This window comes from Megalobrama amblycephala, linkage group LG2 (assembly GCF_018812025.1).
Source record: "Megalobrama amblycephala isolate DHTTF-2021 linkage group LG2, ASM1881202v1, whole genome shotgun sequence".
NCBI classification, from domain to species: domain Eukaryota; kingdom Metazoa; phylum Chordata; class Actinopteri; order Cypriniformes; family Xenocyprididae; genus Megalobrama; species Megalobrama amblycephala.
The window spans coordinates 41,110,494-41,124,162 of record NC_063045.1 but is presented as its reverse complement, the minus strand read 5'-3'; the positions used below and the strand labels follow the sequence as shown (position 1 = coordinate 41,124,162).

Sequence of the window (13,669 nt, the reverse complement as noted above, 5' to 3'; positions counted from 1 at the left end):
TCTTCCGAATCGTTTTGTTCTGTGGAACTCAAAAGGGGAAATTTATGGTAAATGGGGACCAAAGCTCTCAAGCTTCAAAAAGGATGAAAAAGCACCAAAATGTATTTTTATCCATACAACTGATGTGTGCTATAATCTATAATATAATCAAGCTCTGGATGAGAAACTGACTGAAATTTAAGTTTAAGTACATTGTTCAAAATTTTTTTGTTCCACCGAAGAAGAGGAAAGTCATACAGGCTTTGTACGACATGAGGGGTCGTACTATTTCTTTAAGCCCTCTTTTCTCCAGCTTGTCCACAGCAGGAATTGTTGTCAAACCCATAGACCCACTTAAAGTTATTTACCATCAGACTCCAGCATCCAGATGTCTTGTGCCTTAAGGAAGCATTCATATTCAGGATTGTCTTCCTGTTCTCAGTCTCTGCCAGTCTTTCTGCACTGAAGTGTTTTTAAAGCTTAGTTACAGCCACCGGGGGTTTGGAAAATAATGCATTTACTAGATGCCATCTGTGGGTTTACTTTAGGCCCTTCTGTCTTGAGCTGCTATTTTTTTTTTTCCTGAAATAAACAAACAATATTTTGTAAATTTATGCACCCTTGCTGACATGTTATTAATCATTGTCGAGTGGAGCGGCTCTCCTCTCTGATCTTACATTGCACAGTTGTCATGAAAGTTCATTACTGATACAATTTTGTAAAAAATGTTTTAAAATGTTTTTTTAGGACTCATCACTACCACATCAAGGAAATTGGACAGAGAGCAACAAGCAGAGCACTTCCTAGAGGTACTTCTACCTTACCTATCTGATTGTACCTTAAAATGCGTAATTCATTCAAAAATAAAAAACAAATATTAATGCTGTGTTCTATTCAAAATTCTCAGTGGGATATTCCTACTCGATATTGGATTTTTAATGTGTCTTACATTTGTAATTTATTCCTGTGATGGCAAAGGTGAATTTTCAGCATCGTTACTCCAGTCTTCAGTGTCACATGATCCTTCAGAAATCATTCTGATATGCTGATTTGGTGCTCAAGGAACATTTCAATGTTGAAAAGAGTTGTGTTGCTTAAATTTTAGTATTCAACACAAAGTTGAAAAGAACAGTGTTTATTTGAAATAGAAATCTTTTGTAATATTATATATATTTAAGTTTTTTCAAAACTTACTGACCCCAGACTATTAAATGGTAGTGTACTGCACTGTAACCAAAAAAAAAAAAAAAAAAAAAAAATCAAAAGTTGAGAAAACTCAAAAATCTGCTGTTTGTTGCCTTAAACTTTTAAGTTTTCTCAACTTTTGATTTTTTACAGTGTGCTTTACAGGTGTTTGATTTTCAAAAACATAACTTAGCAATCAAATTGTAGAGCATAGCTTCTATACAAGGATAGCAGTTGTTTTGCAGGTCTAATAGAGATGATGATTTGCTGTGTTTTAGACACCTGTCTCTAAGCGTTTGATAAACAGGATTTATTGACTTGTATTATATGAACTTTTACTCTTTGATGCATTTTAGTTCATTAAAATGAAATGTTTATCTTTAATTGTGTACATCTCCCTGCCCAGGTGTTGCCTTGTTTGTGTGCTTTCTGCAAAATCAGAGTTCCAAGTTGGAAGTCTGACTTCCAAATGACATTCTATTGCTTTTTTGAAAGTTCAGTAGTAAGTTACAAATTCCAACATTCTGAGCTGAATGGAACACTGTGTTACTCATTCCAGAATTCATGCTGTTATTTTTTTCTGTGGAATTCAGGAGTAATTTTAAAGAATGTATATGCTTCTCTTTTCAAAACGTATCTAATTCATAGTGACCATGGCTGTCAAGCTCCAAAAAACACAAAAAAACTTTAGGCTCATTCTACTTCAAAACAATGATGTTAAACCTGGTGCCGTATTTGAATTTGAATATAAACGTGAATGAGTTTGTGAGCTCCAATGGAGGAAAAGGTTTTCAGTAGTAAATCACTGAAATAGTGATAGTAATAGGAATCTAGCGCACATCATACAGTACTACTTTTATTATATTTTGCACTTTTTTTGTGAGCTTGCCATGAACTATTGTTGTATGGAAAAGAGGAGCATGTCCATTCATTAAAAAATCCCCCTTTTTTTAATCACACTGAACAAATAGGAACATAAAGTTTTAGATTTACATGACTGGAAGAAAATTTGATTGCTGTGTGAACTATCCTTTTAAGAGCAAAACATGTAGTTTGTCATTGATTCTCATGGGCGGTTAATGGTGAAATCATGTAATTCCATGAATAGTCACAAGTACTGAAGCTATAATATAACTACAGAGCAAGTTAAAATTATTACTTTTCAATAGCCTAAAGTCTTTTATTGATTATCATATAGGACATGAATTATTATTTATCTATTTTAGGAACACATTTGTCTGTTGAACAAAATAGAAAGATGCTAACTGTGACCTATTGAACATTGGAACATAAGGGGAAGCAGTTGTAGTATCGAATGAGGAATGGCTTTACACATCCAGGATGTAAAGGCAACAATGTTTCCATGTGATTTTTAATTTTAACTCACGTACATCTGCAATATGAGTGACAGAAAGGATAAAGCCAGCACATACTGACCAAGGACTCTTATTTAACACCAAAACACGTGCAGATGTGCAAATTTTTATACAGTCTGTTGAGCAGCCCTTTAAATTACTGATCCGTCAATGAGGGCAGTACAGTAGCACTGATCAATGGGATGGGTGTGGCTCCACGTGATCCCTGCTCTACATGGACAGAGTGGAATGAGGGCCATTGATTTCTGTGTTGACTAAATGATGATTCACTCTGCAGAAGGCTTCTAGTTTCAAAGTTCACATCTTACATCTAGCGCCTCAAGGTGCCTGCTTTGAGAGAGCAGCCCAGGCATCAGTGTCTCCAGTGTGTCCACGCTGACGGCGGACGGTCCCCATTAAAGATTTAGTCCATAGAGGCTTTCATGATCTGTTGCTTCTGAGTTTGCAGTGGTGTTATTTGCCCCTGGCCTCTTTTTGTGACCAGTCTCTGATCAAGCTCTGGGAATAACCAGTGGAGCTCTATGTAGAAGAGTGAGATCAGTTGGCTCATTGCGTTCTTTTCTGAAGAATGTGACTGAGTTGATCTATTTTTCTGTTCATTTATTTTAAAATAGATTTTGAGTAGAGTGAGACAGTTTTGTTTATTTTATTTATAGGCTTTTTTGTTAGCCTTTTTAATGGCTTTTGACAACAAAGAGTTGCTGTGAGGTTGCTATGTGTTCGAATGGTTTTTGGCACATTGCTGTGGGGTTGCTAGGGTGTTCTAGGTAGTTGTCACTTAATGCCCCCAAAAGAGGTCAATAGAGCACATACTCAAGTCCCTATACAGTATATGGCTCGGGTCCCTCCTTCATCGGATTGCTTAATTTGAGGTATCATTTTTGTGCACGTTTTCATCTTTATAGTACAAATGATATGGGATGAGTTACAGGATAGAAATAAAATATACTCTAAAATGTGCAATGTAATTGTAAAATATTTTGTAGTGCAAAGATTGTGGAGAAATGAAAGGGTACTTGTGCAGATGCTGTAAAGGATAAGCAGGGGAAAATTGATATATATATAAATGGGTATATGATATACGTACTACTGTTTAAAAGTTTGGGGTCGATAAGTTTTTTTGTTATGTTTTTGAAAGAAACTGATTTTTGAATTTGAATTTATTGCAAGGATAACATCTCATTTTCAAGGGGGTCCTAAAATCTCTTATGCTTACTAAAGCTGCATTTATTTGAAGAAAGATACAGTAAAAACAGTAGTATTGTGAAATATTATCAAATTTTAAAGGGCACCTATTATGCCCCTTTTTACAAGATGTAATATTGGTCTTGGGTGTCCCCAGAATGTATTTGTGAAGTTTCAGCACAAAATACCCCACAGTTAATTTATTATAACCATTTGAAAAAGTCATTTTTGGGGCCTGTTTTAAAAAGAGCTGTTTTGGTGTGTACCACCTTAAATATAAATGAGCTGCATATCCCCGCCCTGCCTTTGGATGAGGGCGTAACTTGCATACCTATGGCAATAAACAGTCGGTAGAAGCAGAATGGCTGAGAGTGAGAGACCCGCTGTTTTGTATGGCATTCAGCCGTACATGTTTGAACCGGAATCAGACCCAGATGATGAAGAGACTCCGGCAGAAGAAACACAATTGAGAATGGAGCAGGACGTCTCTGAATGGTTATTTGATACATTTATGTACTTATAGAGTTTTAATCGCGTCCCCTTTGCAATTATGGATGTGCAACACACACACACACACTGTGATAACGTTCGCGCAATTTTTTGAAACTACAAACACAAATACTGTGATAACGTTTGCTAAGTAAACATACACAGTTTGTAATACAATATCTTTAAAAAAAATATATATACGTGTGGATACACATTATACAAACAAGGTTTAAATTATATACACAGACATTCTACGACGACGACAACTTTAGACGCATTTGTTATTGAATTGGCTGACATCGACTGAAATGACTATTTGCTCAAAAAACATTAAATACACTTACTTCTTCTGGAGGTGACGTTGGATCGCGAACAGTAGGCAACGATCCACACTTGAGGATTAACTTTGAAGCAAGACCTGCTTTGAATTGACCCTCGTTCTCAAAACAGTCAGTCAAAAAATGATTCGCGCAAACATAAACGTATTTTGGAATTTTGAGTGGCGCCTTTCCTTCGTAAATAAAATCCATCCACTGCGTTTTCGGTGGCTCTGATGTCGGAAGTAAGTGAAAACTACTATGTTCATTATTACATCCCACAACAGAACACTTATGTTTCTTAGGAGACATTACCGGCTGTCGTTAAAACAATGGAGGATGGTTGACAGATCACCGAGGGCGGGGTCTATGCCAAAACCAGATTGTCAATCAAACCACGTGGGTGGGGCTTAGCGCAATTCTACGTCACAGTGAGAGCAATCTTAGAACAGGGCATTCTGAGACAGTGCTTATGAATTATTGAGATTGTAAAAAAACCACTGGGTGGATTTTTCTCATTCTAGGGTGGTTTTGCTCACACACTGCCAACACACATTTATGGTCAAACACCATCTAAAAGTGAATTTTGCATAATAGGTGCCCTTTAACATAACTGTTTTCTATCTTAATATATTGTTTAAAATGTATTTTATTCCTGTGATGGCAAATGAACTTTCAACAACTTTCTGTGTCACATGATCCATCAGAAATCATTCTAATATGCTGATTTGATGCTCAAGAAACATTTCATGAATGCATGAACAGGCAATGCGTGAACATACCCATCAGAAACTGTACTTGCAACTACCTGAACCTGTTAATAGTGGTTAATATTGGAAGTTCAAACACACTTTATCTTCAAGCTGTGCATCATAATTTTGTTTATATGTGTTTATCTAGGTTACAGTTATGGATGGAGGAGGGATCTTCAGGCAATCCACCGTCTGGGTGATAGTGCATGTTCAGGATGAGAATGACAATACGCCTGAATTCAAAGAGTCTGTGTACCGCATCCTCCTTCCGGAGCGGGACCGCAACAAACGAGGTGACCCCGTCTACAGAGTCTTCGCCTACGATCGAGACGAAGGGTCCAATGCAGATCTCACATACAGCATTGTGGATGGAAATGATGATGGCAAATTCGTCATCGATGCTAAGACAGCCATGGTGTCTTCCAGGAAGATGGTCACGGCTGGTGGCTATGATATTCTCACGGTATAGTACCAGACAGATGGGTGTTTCAGTACATAATGAAGTTTTCAGCCTTTTCTACTTCATATTTTATATGCCCTCCTCAGATAAAAGCCATTGACAATGGGACCCCTCAGAAGTGGTCGACCACACGTTTGCATGTTGAATGGATTCGGAAGCCTGTGCCTTCGCCACAAGCCTTGCGATTTACCGCAGCCATTTACAACTTCACAGTGACAGAAAACGCCAAAGTGTATGAGTCAGTTGGAGTGGTCTCGGTTTGGCAGACAGCAACTCCTTTATGGTTCGACATTATTGGTGAGCATCAATAATGCAGCAGTTCCAGTCATAAATTAAGTCTGGTTGCAAACTTTAATGTCTGTAATATTACTGATGTTACTGTCTGCTTAGGATGAATCGCTTGTGTTGTAGCATTCCTCAGTTGCTTCGGATAAAACCGTGCGGATAAATGAATAAATGTAAATGTAATTTAAAGGAGTGGACATCTGTGGTAAACTACGCTGACAATGATTTACTCCTCGTACATATTTATCATTTGCACCTATATTTTTTGCTCATAGTTGGGCAACAGAAGATGCATGGATGGCGAAGTTAGTCAACTAAAATATGCAAAGAGGCATCTTGAATATGCATCTTGATTAAACCCTCTCAATATCTGGGATTTTGCTGAGCACTGCAGATGTTGTACCACGTGTGGGGGCATTGCTTGTGTAAATTTAGTTGGAAAACTCCCAAATGAATAAGCGCTTAAAAAGTTGTTTAGCTTAATCTGAGCTCTTGTCATCCATGTCAATTTTCTGTTTTCTTTTTCTTTCCATTCATCTGGATCTGTCTCTGAGAAGGTGGAAGGACGTCACGGGAGATGTTTTATATCCCACAGAGCTCCTGTGGTGGAAACTGTTCATCTGACAGTGGTAGGCTAACTGTCAGTATTTTGTAGGTATTTTCCTGTGTGTGAAGGGTTGGCTAGTTTATCTGATACTTTTAGATACTCGCTTTTAAAAACTCCATTTGCCGCAGGGCAAACGTGAAGCGCTCAATCCTGTAAACACTTTGAGTGCTGAGATACCTTCCAGACTTTGGGTCTTCTGATCTCATTTAAGTGCAGTGGAAATTGAGTGGAATTGGAACAGATACATGCAATGAATACTAAAGATGCTCAGAAAGTTTGCCCTTATCCGTCAGAATGGACCTGAATTAATGATTTGAGAATCTGCCGGGAAGAGGCTTGTACCTAACACAGATGTTTGTGGGAGTCGAAGATAAGAAACCCCAGGCTGATGGGAAAGATCCCAACATAAAATGGTTGATGTTTCGAATGCCGTGAAACTTTAATGAATCGCTGTGAAACATAAAAAATGTATTCCTCACAGAAGCGCAAAACTGCATGACAGTTTGATTGGTAGAGTGTTCACCTTGATCCTTTTTTGCTAAACCTTTACCTCTTCGTTGAATAAATAAATGCACTTTTAATTTTTCAGGTCATACTAACTGTGATTTCTTGGTGTAATAGGAAACTATGATGGTCCATTTGATATTCAGAGAGGGTTGGGGAACATAGTAATAGCCAGACCTCTAGACGCAGAGACACAATCTCTATACAACATGACGGTACAGGTGACAGATGGGACAACCACCACCACTACACAGGTATATTTTTAGTTGTATAAACTTCCTGGAAACTTTTTCTAACAGAATCAAGACTGGTAACTTTGCAAGAAACTAGCAAAAATAGTATTCCTGGCAGCTGTGGTTGAAATAACCAAGAGACAAACATCTCTAAGATGTCAAGCAGTGTGCCAGCTTTTATCTAATTTTATCAATGTAAGTTTGCTGTGTGAAAGAGATATCTATATAATCTTCACTGAATATGTCTTCAGATATGCCAGGGGCTGCTGAGTATTCCAGTGTCCCAGAAACCCACATCGTATTGTCACTCTAGCATGTGCATTTTCTATTTCTTATTTAAGCTGTTTTGACATCTGTGCAACAGTGTAGATTACTTGTTACAGGTATCTGTTTAAATGAGATTAATTTCTATGTGAAAAGCTAAAAATGACTCTGTCTCCTGTATCTACAGGTTTACATAAAGGTTTTGGACAGCAATGACAACACTCCCATTTTCTCTGAGCGCACATATGAAGTCGTGGTGTCTGAGGATACGCCGGCCGACACTGAAGTCTTGCGCGTTCGGGCTAGGGACAAGGATGAACGGGCAAAGTTGAGCTACTCCATCCATGGCAGTGTTGATCCGGCAAGCATGCGGATGTTTAGGATCAATCCTGGTACTGGTGTCATGTACACAGCTGATCGACTGGACTATGAGGTCCGTACTCGGCACATCCTTACTATTATGGTAAGAAACAAGATTTGTATTATGCAACTGTACTGAGGTTGCAATATATTGGTAGATTAGGTGATGATGAGTGATTTCAAAGCTGAAACAGACCATTTCACATGTGACATACAGTGGGGCCCAAAGGTCTGAGATCACTAATGAAAATGCTTCACTATTTGCATTTTTTAAAATTTAAAAATTCTAAGAATTATGATTTTTTTTTTATATATAATTATATTACCATTAATTGATATATAAAGAGATAGAAAAAAAACAATCATGATTTTCATGTTTAATTTTCCTCCTTTGCTGACAGAATCATGCTGGAACAGACTCCACAAGTGTGTGTAAAACCTGATGTGTGTTATCCAGCAGGATTCAGAAAATATTTAAATCTTCATAACATTTTTTTTTTATTGTTCAAAATTAAAAATGTTCTATTTGTTTCCTGGTATTAGTTACATTTTTAATCAGTGTGGACTCTTGAACTCCACTGTATATGATCTTTACAGTATATAGTATTTTAGATAATCATAAATATAGCTCAGCATACCAGATTTTATATTTGGACAATTTGCATTTTTAACTGTTCCTTTCTGTCTGCTGTCTTTTTTTACTTCTTTTTTTCTCTTTTTGCTTGTTTCCTCACAAATCTTTTCCATGCAAAAACTATTAGTTTTTCTCCTCAGGTCTGTCGCCCTGTCTCTCCTCCTTTTTTTTTTTTTTTTTTTTTAGGTGAAAGATCAAGAATTTCCCTATTACAGAGACCTGGCACGGATTATTGTGACTTTGGAGGATGCCAATGACCAGCCACCATTTTTTACTCGCACTATATATGACAGTACGGTGTTTGAGTCGGCCCCACCAGGAACGTCAGCTTTGCAGGTGATCGCACTAGACAGAGACTCAGGGAGAAACGGGGAGATAGTTTACTCAATTGATGCAGGTAAACACTGTGTTCTCTGCTCTTGAATTTATTACACTCCCTGATAACATTTGCATTGTTCAGCTGTTTTGAGTAAAGCTGATTGTCTATGCCACTGAGTGTGATGCATTAGCTCATTCTTTTAACTTGTCATAAATCTTAAGATTTATCTTTGATATATCCTTCACCTGAAATGCCTCTTTTCATGATGAAGTGACAAGCATGTGTCATTTTTTTTCCTTTCTCAGGCAACACTGGTGGCTTATTTGGAATAGATCCACTGTCTGGCATCATTTCAGTAGCCAGAGAGCTAGACCTTACAACTGTGGGTTTTTATACTCTTACTGTGAGAGCCACAGATGGAGGTACACCGGCATTAAGTAGCACCACTACTGCTAGGATCGCCATCTCTCTGTCTGATTTCTCCAGTCCAAAGTTTGCCCAACAAGAATACCAGGCTGAGATTACGGAGAATGTTGCTGTCGGGACTTTTGTCATAATGGTCTGTGCAATTAGTCGATCCACACTGATTTATGACATTAAACAAGGGAATGATGAAAGGAGGTTTAAAATAAATCGTTACACAGGTGTCATCACAACACAAAGGGATTTTGACTTCGAGATGACCTCCTCATATATGCTGGCCATTCAGGCTGTCAACATGGCTGGGATTGCCTCCAGTGTCACTGTCTGCATCCAGGTTGTTGATGAAAATGATAATCCTCCAGTTTTTCAGGAGCTCACATATACAGGGACCATCAGTGAGGCAGCCCCCATCAATAGTGTGGTGATGAGTGAGGATGGAAAGCCCTTGGTAATTGAAGCCACAGATGCTGACAAGAATCGCAATGCCCTCCTGGTCTTCCAGATTGTGGAGGACACAGCTAAATTGTTCTTTACTGTGGACTCGGGAACAGGCTCAGTCAGAACTATAGCCCAGCTGGACTATGAAACATTTAGTGCTTTTTATTTTTCTGTTAATGTGAGGGACAGTGGCAGGCCTCAGCTAACAGCTGAGAAGCCAGCCAAGGTCCTAATCAGGGTTGTGAACATCAATGACTCTCCCCCTCAGTTCTCACAAGAAGCTTATGACACTGTGTTGCTTCTTCCAACATATGTTGGGGTTGAGGTTCTGAGAGTAGAAGCCACTGATCCAGACATGACCACTGATCTGATGTATTCTTTGGCTGATAGTAACTTGGAGCACTTCGAAATGGATCCATCATCGGGTGTCCTCACGGTCAAAAACAATAAACTCTCCAAAGACCGTTATCGTTTCAATGTCAAAGTGTCAGATGGGCGGTACTTTTGCACAGCACTTGTGACGGTGTTGGTCAGGGAGGCTATGGACAGTGGCCTCCTTTTCAGTCAAACCTCATACTCCTCCTCTGTACTGGAGAACAGTGTGAACATTACCACAGTGAGCATTGTAAATGCTGTAGGAAACCGTTTAAATGAACCACTGAAGTACACTCTTTTGAATGCAGGGACACGCTTTACAATTCGTCCCACTTCAGGGGTCATTCAAACCACAGGAGTCCTTTTTGATCGAGAACAACAGGAATTGTATGAGCTGGTGGTAGAGGTGAGTAGAGAATATGACCAACTGCGAGTTGCTAGAGTAACCGTCAGAGTAGAAGTTGAGGATGTTAACGACAATGCCCCTGAGTTTCTAGGCCTTCCATATTATGCTGCTGTGCAGGTTGATGCAGAACCTGGCTCATCCATCTTTCAGGTGTCTGCGACAGATTTGGACAAAGGCATAAATGGAGCTGTGTATTATGAACTTAAGGAGGACCATCCACATTTTGAGGTGAACAAGCTCACTGGGGAACTTACTCTTAAAAGGGCCTTTGATGCGGACTTGTCCAATGTTGAATATCCACTTGTCATCCTTGCCCGTGATGCAGGCTACCCCTCCTTGTTCACTGTTGTTGAGCTTCCAGTCACAGTTGTGAACAAGGCCATGCCTGTGTTTGACAAGTCTTTTTATGGCATATCAGTAAGAGAGGACATTGCAGTGTCCACTCCCATTTTATGCATAAATGCCACCAGTCCAGAGGGCCAAAACATTATATATACAATTGTGGAAGGGGATCCCTCCTTTCAATTTGACATTGGCTTCAACAGTGGCGTGATTAATGTCATATATCCTTTAGACTATGAGACCACTCCTAACTACAGACTAACCATCAGGTCTACGGACACTCTCACTGGAGCCAGATCTGAAGTAGATGTGGACATAGTTGTGGTGGATGTAAATGACAATGCCCCTGCATTTCGCAATGCCTCATACACCACCACTTTGTCAGAAAACTCAATGATCGGGTCTAGCGTGATACAGCTCTTGGCAACAGACAAGGACTCTGACAAAAACAATGTGATTAGCTATCAGATCCTCTCTGATGGATTTAACAGCACAGACTACTTCCACATTGACAGCACTAGTGGACTCGTGTTAACAGGCCGTCTTCTGGACTACGAACTTACACCAAGCTTCAGCTTTATCGTTAGGGCAACAGACAACGGTTCCCCATCCCAGAGCAGTGAGGTCACCGTCACTGTCTTGGTGAGTGACGTGAATGACAACCCACCATCCTTCAGCCAACCACTTTATGAAGCTTTTGTGAGTGAACTGGCTCCCAGAGGGCACATTGTGGCATGTGTTCAGGCTTCTGATGCAGACAGCTCAGATGCTGAGAGTTTGAGGTACAGCATACTCTCCGGAGATGAAAAAATGAACTTCATAATAGACTCCCAGACAGGTGTCATTTCCTTGTCAAGCCAGCGCAGACAGGGGATGCGGACATCGTACAACCTCAATGTGTCTGTATCAGATGGGGTGTTCACCAACACTGCACAGGTGAACATTCGAGTCATGGGGGCTAACCTTTACAGCCCTGTCTTTAGTCAAAGGTTTTACTTGGCGGAGGTCCGCGAGAATGCCCCTGCAGGTACTAGAGTCATTCAGGTGCGTGCCACAGACGAGGACTCAGGGGTTTTTGGTCAGATCACATTTTCTTTTATCAATGACCTTGGAAAGACTCAGTTTTACATTAGAGACGATGGCCTAATAACGACAGCTCAGAAACTGGACAGAGAGAACCCAGTGAACCGAGACATTGTGCTAACTGTAATGGCACTTGATGGTGGGGGAAGAGCATCCTTCTGCACCGTTAGGGTAATTCTTGCTGATGAGAACGATAATGCTCCACGTTTTAGGGCTATGGAGTATAGAGTTAGCATAAAGGCTAACATGCCAATGGGATCACTGGTGACTCAGATCCAGGCTCAGGACCCAGATGCCGGCGACAACGGCAGAGTTAGCTACTCGCTGTACAGTGAGGCGAGGCTTCCTCTGGTAGATGTGCTGGAGATTGAGCCTGACAGTGGCTGGATGGTCACAAAGGGAAGCGTGGCACATCTCAGAGGAACAGTCCTCTCCTTTTTTGTTAAAGCTACTGATGGCGGGGTCCCAGCCAAACATTCCCTTGTGTCTGCATTTATTCATGTCTTACCACCTGATGCAAATGTACCCTCCTTCACCCAGCCCCAGTACTCTTACACAATCCCAGAGGACACACCTGTTGGAACAGCTTTGGGATCAGTGTACTTAAGTCCTGGTCAGTCTGCCTCATTTTCTGTAGTAAATGGAGAGACTGGGGAGAGTAACCAGGGTGGAACGTTTTTGGTTGAGAGAGAAACTGGACTTCTAAGGCTTGTTAACCCCCTTGACTATGAACTCATCAACATTTACCGTTTCAAAGTTGCTGCCACCATGAGGCAGGCGCTGGTTGAATCTATGTCTGTAGTAGATGTAGAAGTGAAGGTGCTGGATGTGAATGACAACAAACCATTATTTGAAACCAGTTCTTATGTGGCCATGGTTATGGAGGGCATGCCTAGGGGTACACGGGTTATCCAGGTACGAGCACTTGACCCTGATTGGGGCTCTAACGGACAGGTTAATTACAGCCTTGGCCCGACCCTAAACCAAGAGCAGGAGAAAGCAAGTGGATCTAAATCTGTCTCCGGTGCTATGTTTGTTATTGACAGCAAGACTGGTTGGATCACCACTCTCGGTGACCTGGACCATGAGATGTGCCCGTCTTACACCTTCAATGTGGTGGCGTCTGATCTAGGTGAAGGTGTCTCACTATCCTCCACAGCTGTAGTGACTGTTGCAATAGCAGACATCAATGACAACCCCCCTACCTTCGAGAGGGAGTACTACAGAGGTGCTGTGCGAGAGAGTGACCCACTGGGGGAGGTGGTTTCAGTGCTGAGCACTCGTGACGGGGACAGCTCTGATCAGAATCGTCTTGTCAGCTTCCATATCACAGGTGCGTATTAAAGTAGGCCACTGGAGGATGATTTATGGCTCACGGAGGCTCTCCGGGAAAGATAATCACATTGAAAGGGTTTAATTTAATGAACTAAGTGTGCAAAAGCTATATGAGTAAAGAGCCATCTGCTTTGTGTGTCACATTACTTTGTTTAAAGACCATGTGGGGATGTGAACAGATTGTTAGAATTAAGCTTAGTTTATTGTTTCCAATAACTCGGGATACTTTATATACCCTCTCCAAAAGTGTCCCTAAGTGTTTTGGTTCACTTAGCATGCTCTTAGTTATTTTGATGGGTGTTAGCATTTCACATTTTA

At 40.4% G+C, this 13,669-nt stretch overlaps 1 protein-coding gene across 4 annotated transcripts in view; it reads left to right on the top strand.

Moving 5' to 3' along the window:
* LOC125258706 (protocadherin Fat 3) overlaps positions 1-13,669 on the top strand; it is a 67,493-nt gene that overhangs the window by 16,846 nt on the left and 36,978 nt on the right. For 3 of the 4 annotated variants that reach the window (XM_048175711.1, XM_048175703.1, XM_048175698.1), the window contains exons 4-11: positions 727-788; positions 5,432-5,746; positions 5,830-6,040; positions 6,586-6,657; positions 7,257-7,393; positions 7,824-8,099; positions 8,817-9,027; positions 9,255-13,349. In XM_048175711.1, coding sequence (XP_048031668.1) covers positions 727-788; positions 5,432-5,746; positions 5,830-6,040; positions 6,586-6,657; positions 7,257-7,393; positions 7,824-8,099; positions 8,817-9,027; positions 9,255-13,349 — 5,379 coding nt within the window. Of the gene's footprint in view, positions 1-726; positions 789-5,431; positions 5,747-5,829; positions 6,041-6,585; positions 6,658-7,256; positions 7,394-7,823; positions 8,100-8,757; positions 9,028-9,254; positions 13,350-13,669 lie in introns of those variants that run through there. The other variant, XM_048175720.1, reaches the window with a different exon arrangement.